This window comes from Ictidomys tridecemlineatus, chromosome 6, assembly GCF_052094955.1.
Source record: "Ictidomys tridecemlineatus isolate mIctTri1 chromosome 6, mIctTri1.hap1, whole genome shotgun sequence".
NCBI lineage: Eukaryota > Metazoa > Chordata > Mammalia > Rodentia > Sciuridae > Ictidomys > Ictidomys tridecemlineatus.
Window position 1 is genome coordinate 34,678,693 of NC_135482.1, and position 20,944 is coordinate 34,699,636.

Consider the following 20,944-nt stretch of genomic DNA (forward strand, 5'->3'; position numbering starts at 1 on the left):
TTTCAAACGCTGAAAAATAATGGATTCCAACCAAGAATACTGTATCCAGCAAAATTAAGCTTCAGATTTGACAATGAAATTAAAATCTTTCAAGATAAACAAAAGCTAAAAGAATTTGCAGCCAGAAAACCAGCACTGCAAAGCATTTTGAGCAAAATACTACAAGAAGAGGAATTGAAAAACAGTGCCTAAAACTAACAGCAGGAGGTATCTCAGTAAAGGGGGAGGAAGATAACCAAAAAGTAAAAACTAGTCAAACTAAAATAAATAAATAAATAAACATGACTGGAAGTACAAATCATATTTCAATTGTAACCTTAAATGTTAATGGCCTAAACTCACCAATCAAGAGACATAGGCTAGTAACCAGGATCAAAAAAACAAATCCAACAATATGCTGCCTTCAGGAGACTCATATGATAGGAAAAGACATACACAGGCTGAAGGTAAAAGGATGGGAAAAATCATATCACTCACATGGCCCTCGGAAGCAAGCAGGAGTGGCTATACTCATATGGAATAAAATCAACTTCAAACCTAAGTTAATCAAAAGGGATGAAGAAGGACACTATATACTGTTAAAAGGAACCATCCACCAATAAGACATAACAATTATCAATTTGTATGCACCAAACAATGGAGCTGCAACGTTCATAAAACAAACTCTACTCAAGTTCAAGAGACAACACAATAATTATGGGTGACTTCAACACACCGCTCTCACCATTAGACAGATCCTCTAGACAAAAGCTGAATAAAGAAACTATTGAACTCAATAGCACAATCAATAACCTAGACTTAACCGACATATATAGAATATATCAACCATCATCAAGTGGATACATGTTCTTCTCAGCAGCACATGGATCCTACTCAAAGATAGACCATATATTATGCCATAGGGCAACCCTCAGTAAATATAAAGGGGTGGAGAGAATACCATGCACCATATCTGATCATAATGGAATGAAACTGGAAATTAATGATAAAAGAAGGAAGGAAAAATCCTACATCACATGGAAAATGAACAATATGTTACTGAAATGATCAATGGGTTACAGAAGACATAAAGGAGGAGATAAAAAAATTCATAGAGGCAAATGACAATACAGACACAACATACTGGAATTTATGGGACACAATGAAAGCAGTTTTAAGAGGGAAATTCATTTCTTGGAGTTCTTTCCTCAAAAAAAGAAAAAACCAACAAATAAATGAACTCACACTACACCTCAAAAACCTAGAAAAGGAAGAGCAAAACAACAGCAAATGTAGTAGAAGACAAGAAATAATTAAAATTAGATCATAAATCAACGAAATTGAAACAAAAAAAAACATTGAAAAAATTGAAAAAACTAAAAGTTGGTTCTTTGAAAAAATAAATAAGATCGACAGGCCCTTAGCCATGCTAATGAAAAGAAGAAGAGAGAGAACTCAAATTACTAACATATGGGATGAAAAAGGCAATATCACAACAGACTCTACAGAAATACAGAAGATAATTAGAAAGTATTTTGAAACCCTATATTCCAATAAAATAGAAGATAATGAAGATATCGATAAATTTCTTAAGTCATACGATCTGCCCAGATTGAGTCAGGAAGACACACACAATTTAAACAGACCAATAACAAAGGAAGAAATTGAAGAAGCCATCAAAAGACTACCAACCAAAAAAAGCCCTGGACTGGATATACAGTGGAGTTTTACAAAACCTTCCAAGAAGAATTAATACCAATACTTTGCAAGCTATTTCAAGAAATAGAAAAAGAAGGAGCTCTTCCAAATTCATTCTATGAGGCCAACATCACCCTGATCCGAAAACCAGACAAAGACACTTCAAAGAAAGAAAACTACAGACCAATATCTCTAATGAACTTGGATGCAAAAATTCTCAATAAAATCCTGGCGAATCGAATACAAAAGCATATCAAAATAATTGTCCACCATGATCAAGTAGGATTCATCCCTGGGATACAAGGCTGGTTCAATATACGGAAATTAATAAATACTATTCACCACATCAGTAGACTTAAAGACAAGAACCATATGATCATCTCAATAGATGCAGAAAAAGCATGTGACAAAGTACAGCATCCCTTTATGTTCAAAAAAACTAGGGATAACAGGAACTTACCTCAACATTGTAAAAGCTATATATGCTAAACCTCAGGCTAGCATCATCCTAAATGGAGAAAAACTGAAGGCATTCCCTCTAAAATCTGGAACAAGACAGGGATGCCCTCTATCACCACTTCTATTCAATTTAGTTCTTGAAATACTAGCCAGAGCAATTAGAAAGATGAAAGAAATTAAAGGCATAAAAATAGGAAAAGAAGAACTTAAATTATCGCTATTTTTGGATGACATGATAATATATTTAACAGACCCAAAAGGGTCTACAAAGAAACTGCTAGAGTTAATAAATGAATTCAGCAATGTGGCAGGATATAAAATCAACATGCATAAATCAAAGGCATTCCTGTATATCAGCAACAAAACTTCTGAAATGGAAATGAGGAAAACCACTCCATTCACAATATCCTCAAAGGTAACAAAATACTTGGTAATCAACCTAACAAAAGAGATGAAAGATTTATACAATGAAAACTACAGAACTCTAAAGAGAGAGATAGAAGAAGATCTTAGAAGATGGAAAAATGTACCCTGTTCATGGATAGGCAGAACTAACATCATCAAAATGGCGATATTACCCAAAGTTCTCTACAGGTTTAATGCAATGCCAATTAAAATCCCGATGGCATTTCTTGTAGAAATAGATAAAGCAATCATGAAATTCATATGGAAAAACAAAAGAACCAGAATAGCAAAAGCAATTCTAAACAGGCAGTATGAATCAGGTGGTATAGCAATACCAGATTTCAAACTATATTACAGAGCAATAGTGACAAAAACAGCATGGTACTGGTACCAGAACAGGCAGGTGGACCAATGGTACAGAATAGAGGACACAGAAACCAATCCACAAAAGTACAACTTTCTTATATTTGATAAAGGGGCTAAAAGCATGCAATGGAGGAAGGATAGCATCTTCAACAAATGGTGTTGGGAAAATTGGAAATCCATATGCAACAAAATGAAACTGAATCCCTTTCTCTCCTCGCCATGCACAAAAGTTAACTCAAAATGGATCAAGGAGCTAAATATCAAATCAGAGACACTGCGTCTGATAGAAGAAAAAGTTGGCTACAATCTACATACTGTGGGGTCGGGCTCCAAATTCTTTAATAGGACGCCCATAGCCCAAGAGTTAATAACAAGAATAAATAAATGGGACTTACTTAAACTAAAAAGTTTTTTCTCAGCAAGAGAAACAATAAGAGAGGTAAATAGAGAGCCTACATCCTGGGAACAAATTTTTACCCCTTACACTTTAGATAGAGCCCTAATATCCAGAATACACAAAGAACTCAAAAAATTAAACAATAAGATAACAAATAACCCAATCAACAAATGGGCCAAGGACCTGAACAGACACTTCTCAGAGGAGGACATACAATCAATCAAAAAGTACATGAAAAAATGCTCACCATCTCTAACAGTCAGAGAAATGCAAATCAAAACCACCCTAAGATACCATCTCACTCCAGTAAGATTGGCAGCCATTATGAAGTCAAACAACAATAAGTGTTGGCGAGGATGTGGGGAAAAGGGTACACTTGTACACTGCTGGTGGGACTGCAAATTGGTAAGGCCAATTTGGAAAGCAGTATGGAGATACCTGGGAAAGCTGGGAATGGATCCACCATTTGACCCAGCTATCGCCCTCCTCGCCCTGAGGATCTTAAAAGAGCGTACTATACTGCCACATTAATGATCATAGCAGCACAATTCACAATAGCTAGACTGTGGAACCAACCTAGATGCCCTTCAATAGATGAATGGATAAAAAAAAAGTGGCATCTATACACAATGGAGTACTACGCAGCAATAAAAAATGACAAAATCATAGAATTTGCAGGGAAATGGATGGCATTAGAGCAGATTATGCTAAGTGAAAAGCTAGCCAATCCTTAAGAAACAAATGCCAAATGTCTTCTTTGATATAAAGAGAGCAACTAAGAACAGAACAGGGAGGAAGAGCATGAGGAAAACATTAACATTAAACAAAGACGAGTGGGGGAAGAGAAAGGGAGAGAGAAGGGAAAGCATATGGAAATGGTAGGAGACCCTCAATGTTATACAAAATTACACAGAAGAGGATGTGAGGGGAAAGGGGGGGAAAACAAGGGAGAGAATTGAACAACAGCAGATGAGGTAGAGAGAAATGATGGGAGGGGAGGGGACGGGGGATAGTAGGGAATAGGAAAGGTAGCAGATTACAACAGTCACTAATAAGCCATTATGTAAAAATGTGAGTATGTAACCGATGTGATTCTGCAATTTGTATTTGGGGTAAAAAAGGGAGTTCATAATCCAATTGAGTCAAATGTATGAAAGATGATATATCATGAGCTTTGTAATGCTTTGAACAACCAATAAAAAATTATATAAAAAAATAAGATTAAATCTTTGTTATGGAATTTTCTAAAGGCCAAAGAAACAGAAGAATTTTCAAAAAGAAACTATTTGGTGTCAATAAAATTAAAATACAATGGAGAAGGCTGGGGATGTGGTTCAAGCGGTAGATTGCTCGCCTGGCGTGCATGCGGCCCTATTTGATCCTCAGCACCACATACAAACAAAGATGTTGTGTCCTCTGAGAACTGAAAAATAAATATTAAAAAACTCTCTCTCTCTCTCTTTAAATAAATACAATGGAGAACAACTTGGTACTGATGAGCTTATTTTATAAATACAAATGATAAATTTGACTACATAATTAGAAGATAATCAGATAGGTAATAAGAAGTTTCTAGTAAACATTAATATTGTTCTTGGGCAATCAGCAGAAGTAATAAAGAAAATATACAAAGTGTTCCTTTCATACTAATCTAAAATATTTTTGCAGTTTTACTAGGCTTAATAAATGCTAATGAGGTTGTTCTAATTGAATTAAAATTTTATTTCTAGCTAGGAACTTTATTTATAAGTGTCCCTACAAAGGCACCTTTTTAATAGCCCTTAAATATTTGAATATTTTTTGAAAAGGTCGTTTATATAGGAAACATGTACCCAAATAAATATTCCTTAAACTTTCTCAAATTACTATGGAATTTAAAAAAAAAAAAGTAGTAGTCAAGGTGAGCAAGGGTTGTAATGGAGTTGAATTCTGTCAGAAAGTGACAGTGGTCAGGAGAACTTAAGAGCATCATGGTCTACAAATTCTATATGTATGGGATTTATTCTTTAAAATTTCTTTCTTTAGTTCTTTGAATGTTTATTTCTATAAAATTATTCCTGTTCTTTGTAGTTGTAGATGGACAACATGCCTTTATTTGATTTGATTATTTTTTATGTGGTGCTGAGGATTGAATGCAGTACTTTACACATGCTAGGCAACAGCTTTGCACTGAGCTTGATGTCTGTTTTTCAATGTGGGACTTTCCTTAAGACATCTAGTGACTTTTGATGATTTATTTTGTTCATTATAATGCAGATACCATAAACCTGATTAATAGATTGTGCTTACATGTGAGGACTAGATTGTGGGCCTCTCCATAAAGGACTAGATTTATACTGTTTCATTGTAAAATACCTGATGCCAGTATCTTCAAGTATTTGGTCTTAAGATAGTCATACTTCCTAAAAAAGCCTATTTCAGTATTTTCCTGTAGAGTATAAATAAGCCTGGCTGTCAGCATTCCAGGAAGTATATCATTCCAAGATGACCTGTTATCTAATATCTAAGATTCTGAACAAGTATCATTTAAACCTAAAATAAAGAAATAAAATAATTTTCCAGAAAAGTATTTCTGGTAGGGTTACCTATGAAAATAATTATTAGAATGTAAATAGAATTCTAAGATAATTCTAGGATATATAACCTAGAAGATTGGTATATTATTTCTTATGTTGCTAAGTAACCATCATAGAGACAATGGGCCTTAAAAGAATTATCCTATGGCTAGTCACTGAAACAGATTATCTAATCAACTATAGTTAATGTAAAAATTTATTGTATAAATTTAAGGTATGCAATATAATGTTCTGATAAACACACATATATGTTGAAATGATTATTGCAGAAAAGTAATGTAACATACCCAACTCAGTTACTATTGAAACCTTACTCTTAGAAAAACCTTACTTAAGAAATTTTCTGTATATAATACAATAATATTGATATTATAGTCCTCATGTTATTTAGATCTCTAGATTTAGTCATCCCATATAACTGTGATATTTTAAATTTCTGATGACAAAAAAAATCTACTTACACCATTTAAATGGTTCCTGTATAAAACAACATTGCATCCTGAAGAAAGACCACATGTGTTATAGTGTTCTATATCTAAGTATGCTAGTCTAGTTAAGCAAAATAACTACATAGTTTTTTCATGTCCCAGCTACAGTAATATTTTTCCCATTCCATAAAAATTTAGAAGACCAAAAGACTTTTGTAAACAAACATGAAGACACTAAATGGCTAAGTATAAAGTACTGAATTGATTCTGTGTTTAAGACTTGGTATTTGGTACATTTCACATAATAATTATATGTAAACATATTATGACAATGCATGAAGAACAAATAATTTTCTCATAATTTATAATATATAAAAGCATTAATGTTGATGCTCTAGAAACTTCAGAATTTAATTCATGATTTTAGCTAAAAATAATAAATTTTACAGCATATGGGTAAACTTCTTATTCTAGGAGAAAAATACAAACATACCAAACAGGCTGACATTCTGGCATTACGACCACAGCACCACCTCTCTTCCTTTAAATAATGGCACATTGGAAATCCCCACTTTTCTTGGATACATTCTGCAGATGGGGAAAAATATGGATACTTACATAAAATTCTTTCTCTTTTAGTTAAAGTAAATAATCTATTAAGAAAGCAAATAATTCACTGAGAAAGTCAAATAGCAGTTAAACATGGAAGTGGTGATGTTTAACAGTTCATTCCAGTTTGTTAACTGGAAGCACATTAATGTTATGAAAATAGTATTTGCTCAAAAACAGCTGCTTTGTGTTTAAGCTCCAGGTCCAATACCAACCAATTTGACAAAAATATTTCTGTAACATTTAGTGCAAGAATTTAAAATGCAAATTTGGTGTAACTGTTGGAGATTACTCATGAAATACTGGACATTTATTGTAATCTGATTTTGACATTTGTCAATTTATTTAGGATAATATGAATTCATTCCTAAAAATACTGAAGCATGATTTTTTTTTTTGCTACTATGATCACTTTGCAGAAAAGTACATGTTCTTGCTTAATCACATATTGAATACCCCAATTTGGAATTATTACACATTCAACTTGCTCATGTTCAAATCCCTCATTTAGAACTATCAGTTCCTCAGGATCTTTAAAAAGGAAAAAAAAAAAAAAGACCAATATCTTAAAGCGACCAATTTCTTAAAGCCTCGAAAATAGATTTGAATTTCATAAAAACTATGACAATTAAAAGAAAATTGGGACAAACATAAATATAAATTACTATTAGGTTAAAAAATAAAATAGAACTAAATTTGAAAACAAGGAAACTCTTTAAAAGAAAGTGTAGTTGAGGTAGAGTTCACTAAATAAACTTCTTCACTATGAAAGATCAAATGAGTTTTGATTAAAAGAAAGTTTAAAGTCATTTCATTCATTTATATTATGGACTGGGGATTGAACTCAGGGCTCTGTACATGCTACCCAAGTGTTCTACCTCTGAACTACATCCCCATTCCCAAAGTTTAAATTTCATGCAGTTCAGATATCTGTGAAAGCAGTTTTTTTCAGGTATTAAATTAGAATTTATAATAGCCTCTACTGTTAATCATTTGAAAATTGGACACCCCCCAGAATATAAATATTAAGCACACTACTATTTATACAGAACTTAATATTGTGAGACACTCTTATAAATACTTTAACTGTATTAACTTCTATAGTCCCTGAAGCAATTCTATAAAGTAGGGACACAATTATTTTCATGTTTCAGTTAGGGAAACTCAGCACAAGCAAGTTAAGAAAACTGCCTAATTTACACATCTAGCACAGGACAGACAGACCCAAAATTTAAATCTGGAAGTCTGACTCTGAGACCCACGCTTTTAATTACCAAGCTATATCAATGCATATTCACAAATAATTTCACTTATAACTACATAAGCCTCCGAACCCTCGCAGCCTATCTAGGTCCTAGGAACTCTGGGTTATTTCTATTTCCAAGATGATTTGAAACAGTGATTTAACTTTTATGATTTAATTAGGAGACATGATTATTGCTAAATCAAAGTATTACTACAGCAAAATTTACTGTAAAGAGTAAGGGGCTGGAGAGATTAGAGTATGCTATTTTATTCACAGTGGTTAGAAAAAGTACCAACCAATAAAACAGTTAATTTTTCATTCCCACATCCATCCTATCCTTGTTCCTTGCAGTAACAGATAACCCAACTGTCCATACTATAGACTGAAATTCTCAGTATCCCATGAAGCTAGTATAATAGCTACAAGAAAAAATTTTGATTAACTGGGTGTGGACAGTAATGATGTGTGTAAATAAACTCTAGGTCATATGCTTATTGGGGGGTGATCCTCTTTCCCCAGTACTCTCCCCATTCCTTTCAACTTCATTTTTTCCCCTGAATATGTTATGGTGGTAGGCTGACTAGGAGAATGGAACAATAGAACAGCAAAATCCTGGTTCTTAGATTTGTGTTGGTAGACAGCTTCCATACCAACTCCAATTGTCTACTTGTGGACTGAAACAGAAATATCATTCTGTCTTGTTATTACTTTGGTTCTGAACCTATTAGCACCCTTAGAATACAGCAAATTTTGTAATAACACACTGAAATAAACAGATGATGATGATGATGATTCTATTAAGAGGCAAAATACAGGGGATAAAGGAAACAATAACACAGGAACACCCATATACAACAGTGGTCGAATAATTCTCTCCTAATTAATACAAGTTCCTTAAGGATCTGATGTTTGAACAGAGACTAAAATTAAATGAGGAATCAAGCCAAGAGAACAGTGAACTCTCTATATCCCTGTGCTCTATATCCAACAGCCAATTAAAAAATATCTACACACACACACACATACACACACACACACTTGAAAAAATGAATCTGTACTGAACATGTGGTGACTTCTTTTTCATGCCATTGTTCCTTAAACAATACACTATACCAACTATATACATGACATTAATATTTTATTAGTCATTATATGTAACCTGTAAGGGATGATATATGCAGATCATATGCTATTATGCTGTTTTATAGAAGGATATTGAGCATCTGCAGATTTTGGTAGCTTCTATAGGAGTCTCTGAATCAAATCCCAGCAGAAACCAAGGGACGACTGTATGAGGGAGTGATTTAATAAAACAAAAAACAAACAAACAAAAAACCTAAGCTTCCAACAAACAATATATGCTTTCCAAAAACAATTCAAATTAATTGACTAGCAATTTCCCAACTTATTCTAATATCTAAACCAAATACCAAGAAAGAAAGAAAGAAAAAGAAAGAAAGAAAGAAAGAAAGAAAGAAAGAAAGAAAGAAAGAAAGAAAGAAAGAAAGAAAGAAAGAAGAAAAGGAAGCAAGCTTCTAACACTGGAAAACAAGAGATGACAAATCACTTATTGCAAACATGAAACAAATTTTACTAAAACAAATAAAATAAGAAAAATAACAAATTTATAATAAAAGCTATATTTAGTGAACCATCAATTGCTCTGTAATTCACCTTGGGCTGTTATGGGAGGGAGAAAAATAACAAACAAACATGTCTACTTGCCTGAAAATAGAGAGATTCTCCTGGAGCAAAAAATTAAAGAAAACTTGGACAAAAAATATATTACTTAACATTAGATTAAAATGTATAGTACTGCTGAAAATACATTATACTGGAAGGGGTATATCACTTGCAGAAAAAAAAATAACATAAGAAACCTATAGCCAAGTGGTTTCCAAATTCTTGACCCATAGAAAACTACTGAGATATAATAATTATGTCTAGCTGTAAGATGTAAGCCATTTCATTTTATTAAATTATTTCTAACTATAAGCTGTAAACCATTGAGTTTTGGGGGTGATTTCTTAGACAACTTTAGATAACAAATGCTGCCAAAAAAGTAGGAATGAGGAGTGAGGACGTGATTATCCCATACAGAGACCTGAAACAGAAAAATCTTCTGTCTGGAAGGTATGGAAATACTCTTCTTTAGGCTGGGGTTACAAAAGAAAATAAGTAGCCTTTCAGAGATGCTGCTACAGATAAAGACAATTTTGATAACTAACCCAATGAATGAATTCTAGAGGCTATAGTAGAAGGACTTTGGAATTGGAGAAAGTAGAAAACACCGACAAAATAAAGGGCATATACAGATTCATCTGATTAGCATCCTGAAAATAAGGGATGAACTATGAGACTTGGGGTGGTGGCTGACATGTACAGGGATAAGAGGCATGATGGGACTTTTCTGAGTCCCTAGGAAGACAATAGTGAAGCAAGGAGTGTTATAACAATAGGAAGACAAGGGAGGGAATTTTTCCAAAGGAATGATAGAGTGTTCTGGACTTTCCAAGTCCAAGTTCTTACTTCTGGTGAAGAAGAGAAGACCTCTGGAGACACATGGAATCCCTTCATTTCCAGATGGTACAGCATAGGACCCAGCAGGGGTGCAGTACCACATGGAACACACTTAGTTATCACTGGAAAAATGGAGAATCATAAAGGATGGTCTTACTTCAGGTATGTTTCCTGACCTGAACTGATGAAAGTGAGGAGGCTAAAGGTAGGGTTATGTTCTTCCTTACATAAATTATGGTTATTCTCTTCCTTCCTTCCTTTTCCTACTAAAGCTACTATTTACCACCAGGGATTAACATATGGCAGGCACCCAATAAATATTTCATATATAAATGGAAAAAGTAAAATTCTTGGGAATAAAACAAACTAATACTGGGCGAGACAAGAAGCAGATTAATGGAGGGATATTTTTGTTATAAAAGGAAAACTTAAATCACAATGATGTTATAATCTCAACACTGATTATAAATTCAATTCCTGCCAATCAAAATTTCAACAGGTTTTTATGGATCATAACAATCTGATTCTAAAATTCATTTTCAAGAACAAATGTATGAAATTAGCTAAGAAAATTCTAAAAAATAAGAAATTTGTGAGACTTGCTTTTCCAGACTTCAAAGCTTCCAATAAATGATTAATTAAAACTGCATGGAACTATTATAAGAATAAACATATTAAGGAACTAAAATATATTCCATAAATACAATGTATGCAGAGGGAGCCATTTCATATTATTGTGGGAAACTACTGACTATTCATAAACAGCATTCAGAAAAATATTAAATTAGAGCTATTTCTCAAATCATAAACAAAAATAAACTCAGATGTATTATGAAATCGGATAAAATGAAAACTATAGAAGTCAGAGGAAAACATTTTAAATAAATATAAATCACAACAGGAAAGGCTAACTAGAATGTAGTTCATTTATTTCATGGAATATCTGTAGTATATAAAATTACATATGTGTGTATATGTTTATACATGTGTAATACATACATATCTATACACACATGAAAACCCATGAACAGATTTACACAATATATTGCTAAATAAAAAGACATTGTTCTTCCTTATCAGATCATCTTGCTATTCTTTTTTATCTTTTCAATTTCCTTTGGAATGTTCTCAGGTTCAGATTATTTGCTTCCTTTTTTTATTCTCTATACTCCCTAAGTAATTTCATTTAGATTATGATTTAAATAACAGCTATATGTTAGTAATTCACAAATTTCTCAATCTAAGATTTGTTCTGAAATATCCAAAATCATTATCCAACTGATAAAAAACAGTCCATATTTGAATTTCTAAATGATATGTCAAACTCAAGCTTGCCACAAAATAAAAAATCTCCATCTCAGTTCTCTTTTGTACTCATACCCAGCTCAGCAGACCACAACTCTGTCTTTCCGTTGATTTATATTTTACTTCTCTCATATCTCCATAAAGTCAATAAAGTCTTCTGGGAAAACTTATATAATATATCCAGAATTTAATCATTACTTACTAATGCTCCCCTTTCCAGTCTTACCCACTATCAGCTCTTATCTGGACTACAGCAATAGCTCCCCAAGGAATCTACTTGCTTCTGCCCTTGATACTTTGCATTAACAAACCAGTCTCTTTGTTGTAACTTTAAAAAGTCAAGCAAATTCTGCCTTGGGGCTCTTAATACTCCCTTAGTATGGACCACTGGTCTCTAAGAAAACTGCATGGTTTGCTACCTTCAACTCTCTGCTCAAGTGTTGTCTTAACAATAAGGCCTTTTCCTGGTTACCCTATATAAACAAATACCATCCCTCCAATTTCATTCATTTTATATATCTCCATAGTACCTTATCATCTTCTAATATACTACTGTTTTTTTTTTTATTAAAATACTCTGCTGTTTCGCTGTTTCCACCCCCTAGAATATAAATAACATGAAAACAGAAACTTTTCCCACCTCTAGCTCAAAAGTATCTACTATGTTGCAGACACCTGATAAATATTTGTTTAAAGAATAAATAAATGAATGATTACTTTCAGTTTGATTATTTTGTTAAAAAACCTAAATATCTGTACAAATAAATATTTGTATATGTAAATGTAGAGAAACATGCAAAGACAATGTCATTGTTAATGCCAAATTTTCACTGCTATGTTTGTATAATATCAGAATTTATCTTATAATAATATATGTATGTATTATTTATGTTTGAGTTTATTCACAGTTTGAAACCCTTTATTAAATCATCTTTTCTTGTACAACTTGCACCTATGTCAATTTTGTAACGCTTTATAACAAAAAGATAAAATTTGATAGTCATCTTAATATCTTAATAGTCTTCCACAAAAATAGTTTTTTTTTAAAGTCACACATATATTATTTACCAGCTCTATTTTTTTTTTTTAAATTTAGTCTTTGTTGCATGTTTTTCTCTTCCAGGATTCAGTTAGATTCCTTAGGTTTCTTTAAAAAATGTCCTGCAAAGGTATCTGAAGAATTGCATGAATGAGTGACATACTCCCAGGAGAAATGACATCTCTGTTTTTAAGTTTATGAACTAATTTTCCTCCTAAGAGTTTTACAGTTTTAAAATTAGCATCAGAATGTATAGGACAATTCTGTGAAAATTTCATGATTTTCATTTCAGCTTTTTACCCAAAAATCAACTGAATCATTTTAGCTTTTAAATAAAGCCAAATGTACATGGCATTCAAATTACCTGATAAATGTAATATGGAACTGACAAGATGTCTGAAGTTCTAATAGTCTACTGGTTTCTCAAATGCATTAAAATCAAGTAGTAAAATACAGTTAAGTAATTGTGTAAATCACATCTACACTCTTTAGCATTAATCATGAACATAATAAAATGAAGAATAAAATTAAAATGGTGTAACCAGAAAAGGATTAAATAGCTAATTCAAAAGCAAGTAAGTTCTAAAATGGGCCTACCCACTTAATATAATCAGAAAAAACATGGATGTAAAAATTTGGTAACTTAAAAAAGTTTATATGTAGATGCTAACCATGATTAACGCTATGAACAAAATACTACAGAAAAATCCAAGATTTCAAGATATTTAAAGAAAGTTATAAAACAATGATCATACACTCATGGCAATTAATTCTTACTATAAATTTACTGAGTACCTACAGATTGCCTTTTATTATCTTCACTAGAATGCACTTTTAATTTAAGTAACTGAGATATAGATTCCATATATAGGCTTCACAAAAGATTCTAAAGAATATAATTGGTAATGGTAAAATGGTAATTTTAACATTGCATAAATATAAAAAGAATAATTATATCTGATTTGTTTCCCTCTGGACCATATCAGGTATAATTATGTGTCAACTTGACTATGCCACATGATGTCGAAATATCTGGTTAAAACATTATTTCTGGATGTGTCTACAAGGAAGTTTGGAGAAGAGAATGGCATTTGAATTGGCGGACCGGGTAAAGCAGATTGCTCTCCCCAGTGGGCATCAAACAATCCACTGAGAGCCTGAATACAACATGAAGGTGGAGAAAGTTAATTTTTCTCCCTCTCTATCTGGCTGCCTGAACTGACACATCTGTTTTTTCCTGCCTTTGGACTGAGTTTAGATAACTGCCACTCCTGGTTCTCAGGCCTTCTGACCCAGACTGGAAGTAACATTACTGACTTTCCCGGTTCTCCAGCTCTCATAATAGCGACTCCTCAGCCTCTATAAACACTTTTAGTTTCATTATATAATCAATGTTTTTAATATTTCACTTATCCTTTCATTAAGAGCACAATCTAGATATGTAATCTCATGGTACATATGTAAAGTTATAGTGTATATACAAAGAGAGATAAAAACCCAGTAAAAAGACATACACATTATTTAAGTACAGTTATACCTACATAAAAACAGTGCATAAATATATCAGTCAAGGTACTGCTGTTTTGGTATTTTTATGCACAACTATAAAATGGCAAAGCCCAGGTAGTAAGAGAAAATAATGTGTTGGGTTTGGTAAACACTGTGATAGCCACAACCCAATTAAGTCTCTCACTGTTTATGATAAGCTTGTTTTATTGTTAAGTCTCTGCTTTTGATAAAATAATTTATATTGAGACATATATGGAATGCCTGAAACAATCTTTATAACTGTACTATGGATCATGTAACTTCATTCCTATAAAAATTTCAGACTGAAAATGAAGGAAATTTAAACAACTTGCATATAATTCATTTACCATGGGAAAAAATTTTAAAACAGTATATTATTATCAAAATATGATTTGAAGGCATTTGCTCTACAGCATCCAAATCCAGATTATAAACTATTATAAACTGTAAATTACGTTTTAAAAGTCTGTTTTAGGGGCTGGGATTGTGGCTCAGCGATTGATTGCTTGCCTAGCACGAGCAAGGCCCTGGGTTCGATCCTCAGCACCACATAAAAATGGATAGATGAAATGAAGATATTGTGTTCAGTTACAACTAAAAAATAAATGTTAAAATTTTTTTTAAGAAGCCTGTTTTATTATTAGCATGACAGTCAACTTTTATAAGTTTTGCTTTCATATTACTTTATATCCAAAGCACAAATGAATTCTCTTTACTACTTCTTTTAAGTGGATATATTAATTTCTATTTTAAACTTAATCACATTCTTGGATTCTTTTATTTACCATGAATGCAAGGAGAACTTATGCTGAACAAATCCAATTTGCATGAGCTTCAAAAACCACTTTATATTCGCCACAAAAAAAATAATGAGGTGCAAATTAAAGAAAGAAAAGAGCAAACTGCATTAAAGACCTATTTCTAAATACTGCTAGGCAGCAAAAAGATGCCTCAGGGCAAAAATAAAATCAGTGCCAACATTCAAGAAAACACAGAGCTAACTGAAGATCAGATACAGCTGTCAGTGTGAAGTAACTGCACAAAGAATGCCAAGTACATCTAGAAATCTCTATTCATCTGATATTAATTGGCAAGAATTTTTCTGTGACATAGGTCCAGGCAGTGAAAAGTAATGTGATATTGTAACAAAAGCTTATAAACAACTGAACCTACGAGGCTGGCAGCGAAATCTATTTATCTACTATAAGACTGAAAAGAACAATACCTAGAATAGCTACCCCAGAAACTTCTTTTCATGCTGAGATAGCAACTGACAGTTTCTCATTGAATTACTTAATTAGCTAATAAATTGTTAATATTGATAATTAAGAAAATGAACACTTAAACATGTATTTGTTATGAATTATTGTTAGATAGATTTACTTCTTAAAAGCCAGACACAAAACACTCTGGGAAATTTAACAACATTTATGGCCATTATTAAACATAGTTTTAAAGTGTAATTTTCAAAACTTCACGTTATCATCCAAACGAAGAATCATAACAGTAAAGCAGAATATTTGTTTATGCAAACCCAATATAATTAAGAAAAAACTAAGCTGAAATATTTTGAAAAGTGAAGTTCTGTTTAAGCAACAGGCATGTTTTGGAAAGCTTCATTAGAGCCATAAGAGACAGATCATCTAATTTAATCCCTCTTGTTTTACTAGTTTTATAGATAATCCACAAAGGCTAAATTAATTTATTTCAAGCTATAGTGCTGCAGAAACAGACTGAAAATTCCAGTCAGTCAAAGCATCTCTTTTGTGGATATTTAACAATCATAATTTCTATCTATGCTTCCAATGTCTTATATATAACTTTAATATCACACTGTGGGGGAAATTCACACAATGTAAAATATAAACATACATCACATTCCATTAATGTGGTATTAGAGCACCTATCACCATCTATTACTACTGTCTTATTTATAACAAAATCTACTATTATACTGTACATTTCTTTAAATCATTTCAATTAGATATTCCCAGCATCTAGCAAAGTGGGCTATAGATGAGTACAGAATTTGCTGAGTGTTTCTAAATCTAGGCACAATTCTAAATTGAGTAAAAATGTGTAGTGATATTCTCATTGCCCTGTGTGATTGTACTAATTTCTGTGTGCTCATGATTTTAGTGTTTTCATTATAATTTCATGTTGGTTTCAAATTAGGAGTTGCTAAAAAATTTCCATGCTCCAATCTCCAGATTCTCAATCAAGTATTGAAATGTTAAGAGTAGAATGAAAAGAAATGATTTAAAATATAATCATTTATAATTTAATGTAAAAGTTTTCTTCAAATTATGATTTTGAAATATCATCAATCATGTAATTTGTTTTAAAGCTTTATCTTCTCAAATTGTATGCAAAAATTCTTAGAGAAAATTCTAGTAATGAACATGTGATGCTACAGGCACCATGATAGATAAGCAAAGTAACATATTTCCTCTTCAACTTAGAAGCTTACAATCTGGAAAATTATGTTGAAATTCAGCAGAGAAACTGAAGTTCTCATACGAAAGGCTGGATAACTGAAGAAAAACTTAGGGAGACAAAAATATTCTTTTGTACTTTTTAAAATAAAGCAACTTATCCCTTTAACAAATATACATAGCTTTTACTATGTACCAGAGACTGCTTGGGATGCTTAACACAGCACACATAAAGTGATTTTCAGTCTAAATGGGCAAGTCCAGTTACTTATGATAAACAAATTAAAAAAGCAATGTTTTATATAACGTAGGGTACAGGCAATATACTGATGGAGCTAGCTCTTTGCTGGCTCTTAGTAACTCCAGAAATATATGATTTCATGCATCTCTTCCCAACTTAGCTTTGGTAGTGGTATCAGTTTGGTAGATTCAAATTGGCCAACCTGAGTATATTTACACCATGGAAATCCAGGAAATGCTATACATTAGGGGTTTTATAAGAACCAACGATTAAACAACATTCCACTATTTGCTACAACCCACTAATGTGTTACGAACTCAATTTACTGGATTGTGAATCACATTTTATAAAATTAAGAGAAAGGAATGGAATAAAAATGTAATAATGTATTGTGTGTTTTAAGATTACCTATTAAAGAATACACATTAAGGACCAGGGTTGTGGCTCAGTGGTAGAGCGCTTGCCTGGCATGAGTGAAGCACTGGATTCAATCCCAGGCACCACATAAAAATAAACAAATAAAATAAAGGTACTGTGTCCATCTACAACTAAAAAATTAGTAAAAAGAAAAAAGAATACACATTAACCAAAAAGTAAGTACTTTTTGTAATAAAATGTATGCATTAGTTTTAGATTTCTCTCTCTAGGTAGTTGTTGAGAGCCACAGCCAAATGGGCCCCAGTAAACTTCCAGCTGCCAGCAAGCTTCAGACTGCCAGCTGATGATTGGTTCACAGTGGCCCCAGCAACATCTAGCTGATTGGCTCCTCTGCGGTGATGTTCATTGGGCTGTTTCCCTGCCCTTCAGACTGCCAGCTGATGATTGGCTCACAGCGGCCCCAGCAACATCTAGCTGATTGGCTCCTCCACGGAGCTGCTCATTGGGGGACTTCTTTGGCTCCGCCCACGCGACCCAGCCAATCGGCCTCAAGAGCAGGAGGATTGGGGGAGGTTGAGAGGTTGGTGTGAGGAGAGGCTTGTGGAAGCCGGTGGTGGCAGTTGGGCTCTGAGGGTTTTTTCCCTGGAGCTGTTTTGTTTGGCGTTTGTAGTTCTAAAAATAAAGTTAGTTTCTTTTTGACAAGTGGCTCCTGATTTGTGCCAAGCCAGACTTCGGCATTTGGTGGCCCGTACGGGGAGATACAGAAGGTTGTATATGTCCTTCCGCTAATTGTTGTTTGACCAGATCATGGGCTACTTGTGTCTTTTCTTTAGTCAAGGGCCACTGAGGAACCCATACTGGTCTTTCTGATTTCCATGTAATTTTTATTGTCTCAGTGGCCCTTTGTGAAAATCCAACCCATGTCTGTCTGTTTCTTGATCTATTTGTATTGGTGCTGCTATACATTGTTCTTGTTTTTCTAATCTTTTTCCTTTCCTAAAATCTTGTCTAGCCATAATAGTGGGTGCATTTTGATTGATATTATTTGTTAATGTCAAACCTAATTGATCTAGGACATCTCATCCCCATAAATTTACGGGAAGATAATCCAATACATATGGCTGTATAGTTCCTTCACATCCTTCAGGATCCTTCCAATCTAATAGCATTGCACTTCTATCAGGATTAGTCGCCACTCCTAGGCCTCGAAGCGATTGAGTGGCTTGTTGTAATGGCCAATGTTTTGGCCATTCTTGACGAGAGATGATGCTAAGGTCTGCACCTGTATCCAGTAGCCCATTAAATTCATGTCCTTGAATATTTAGTTTTAGCATGGGGCGAGAATCTAAATTTAAAGAAAGCATAGCCCAATCTACACCTGTGGAGCCTAATCCCTTGGAACATCTTTCTACAGCATGATTGGAAAATTTATCATGTAGGCTTGGTATTATTAGTAACTGTGCTATTCTATCTCCTGGTGAAATTACTGATATACCCTTTGGAGAACTGGCTATAATTTTTATTTCACCTTCATAATCGGAATCAATTACCCCAGGACTTATCAAAAGTCCTTTTAGAGTAGAAGAGCTGCGTCCCAATAATAAGCCTACTGTTCCTTTGGGAAGAGGTCCTTTTACCCCTGTGGGAATGATTTGAACTCCCATCTCTGGAGTTAGTACTGATTTGGTGGAGGCGCAGATGTCCAACCCTGCGCTCCCTCTGGTTTGTCTGATGAGGGATCTGATGTGCTGGGCACTACCTTGATGGGGTTGCTGGGGTTGCTGGGTTCCTCCAGTGCTCTGTATATTTGTGGTTTGGGGCCCCGGAGCATTGGGGCCCCCTGTCCATTTTTTGGCAACGGAGCCCGATGCCTTTGTCCACGATATTGTGGATAAACACCTTGTCCTTGTTCGTTTTTTGATAATGGAGTACCCTCTATGGTGGTTTGAGAACGGCATTCATTAGCCCAATGTAATGGAGTACCCTCTATGGTGGTTTGAGAACGGCATTCATTAGCCCAATGTCTCCCTCTACGGCATCGTGGGCAAATACCCGGTATTCTACTTGTTTGATACCTAGTTTTGTTAAACCCTCCTCCTATGGGGCAATTCCTTTTAAAATGTTCTGTTTGTTGACAATTGTAGCATGTTCTTGGCCTGGCATCTAAAGCCTGTTTTACTGCAGCTGCCACAATTTGCCCTTGTTCATTAATGTCTCTGGCATCTAAAACCTGTTTTACTGCAGCTGCCACAATTTGCCCTTGTTCATTAATGTCTCTGGCATCTAAAGCCTGTTTTACTGCAGCTGCCACAATTTGCCCTTGTTCATTAATGTCTCTACATAATTTAATATATGTGTTTAAATCTTCCTGTTTCCATGGTCTAATGATATCTCTGCACCAACGATTCGCTTGGTCATAAGCCAGTTGTTTTATTAATGGCATTGCTTGTTCTGTATTCCCAAAAACTCTGGTAGCTGTTTGAATAAGCCTATCTACAAATTCAGCGTAAGGTTCATTAGCTCCTTGTATTATCTTAGATAATTGACCTTGTAAACCTCCATGTTCTTGTAAAGTCTTCCATGCCCTAACTGCATCTACAGCAATTTGTGAATATACACCAGGATCATATGCATTTTGTTGCTGCCGATCCTCATAAGGTCCCTTTCCTAACAACATATCTAGATTTCTCTGAGGATAACCAGCTGCTGCATTTCAACTAGCCGTCTCCTTGCAAAATTCCTCATTGGCAACCTTCCATAACAGGTATTGTCCTCCATTTAGCACAGCTTTACACATACTAGCCCAATCTGCTGGCGTCATGCTTAAGTTGGTAATGGATTCGACCAAGCTTACAGTGAAGGGTGCTTGAGGACCATAGGTTGTTACAGCCTCTTTTAGCTCCTTCACTGATTTGAAATTTAAACCCTGGTAAGTTCGCTGCCCTCCTACCTCAAATACAGGGCATACTTGAGATCCTGTCTCAGGATCCCAACTATCAACTGCGGGGGTTGGGAGTCTCCTAGCATATGGAGGTGGTGCTGTTGATTGGACACTTATGCCCTCTGGTGATAGAGTGCTGTTAGTAGCAGTCTCCTGTAGAGGTGGCGCTGTTGGTTGAACACTTACGCCCTCTGGTGATAGAATGCTGTTAGTAGCAGTCTCCTGTAGAGGTGGTGCTGTTGGTTGGACACTTACGCTCTCTAATAAAAAGGTCTTATTAGCAGTCTCCTGTTTTAACTTTTCCCCTGATAGATTTTTCTGCTCTAAACTTCCTTCCTCTGTCTCACTATCTCGAAAGACCTTCTCTTTTACTTGAATCTTTTCCTGTTTCT

General features: G+C 34.1%; 1 protein-coding gene across 9 annotated transcripts in view; it reads right to left on the reverse strand.

The window, feature by feature from the left end:
* Mettl25 (methyltransferase like 25) overlaps nucleotides 1–20,944 on the reverse strand; it is a 263,521-nt gene that overhangs the window by 206,211 nt on the left and 36,366 nt on the right. For all 9 annotated transcript variants that reach the window (XR_005731755.2, XR_005731757.2, XR_005731758.2 and 6 more), the window contains one exon: nucleotides 6,802–6,896. Coding sequence is in view for 6 of the 9 variants with exons in the window: in XM_021725783.3 (XP_021581458.1) it covers nucleotides 6,802–6,896 (95 nt within the window). In the remaining 3 variants the exon portion in view is untranslated. The remainder of the gene's footprint in view (nucleotides 1–6,801; nucleotides 6,897–20,944) is intronic.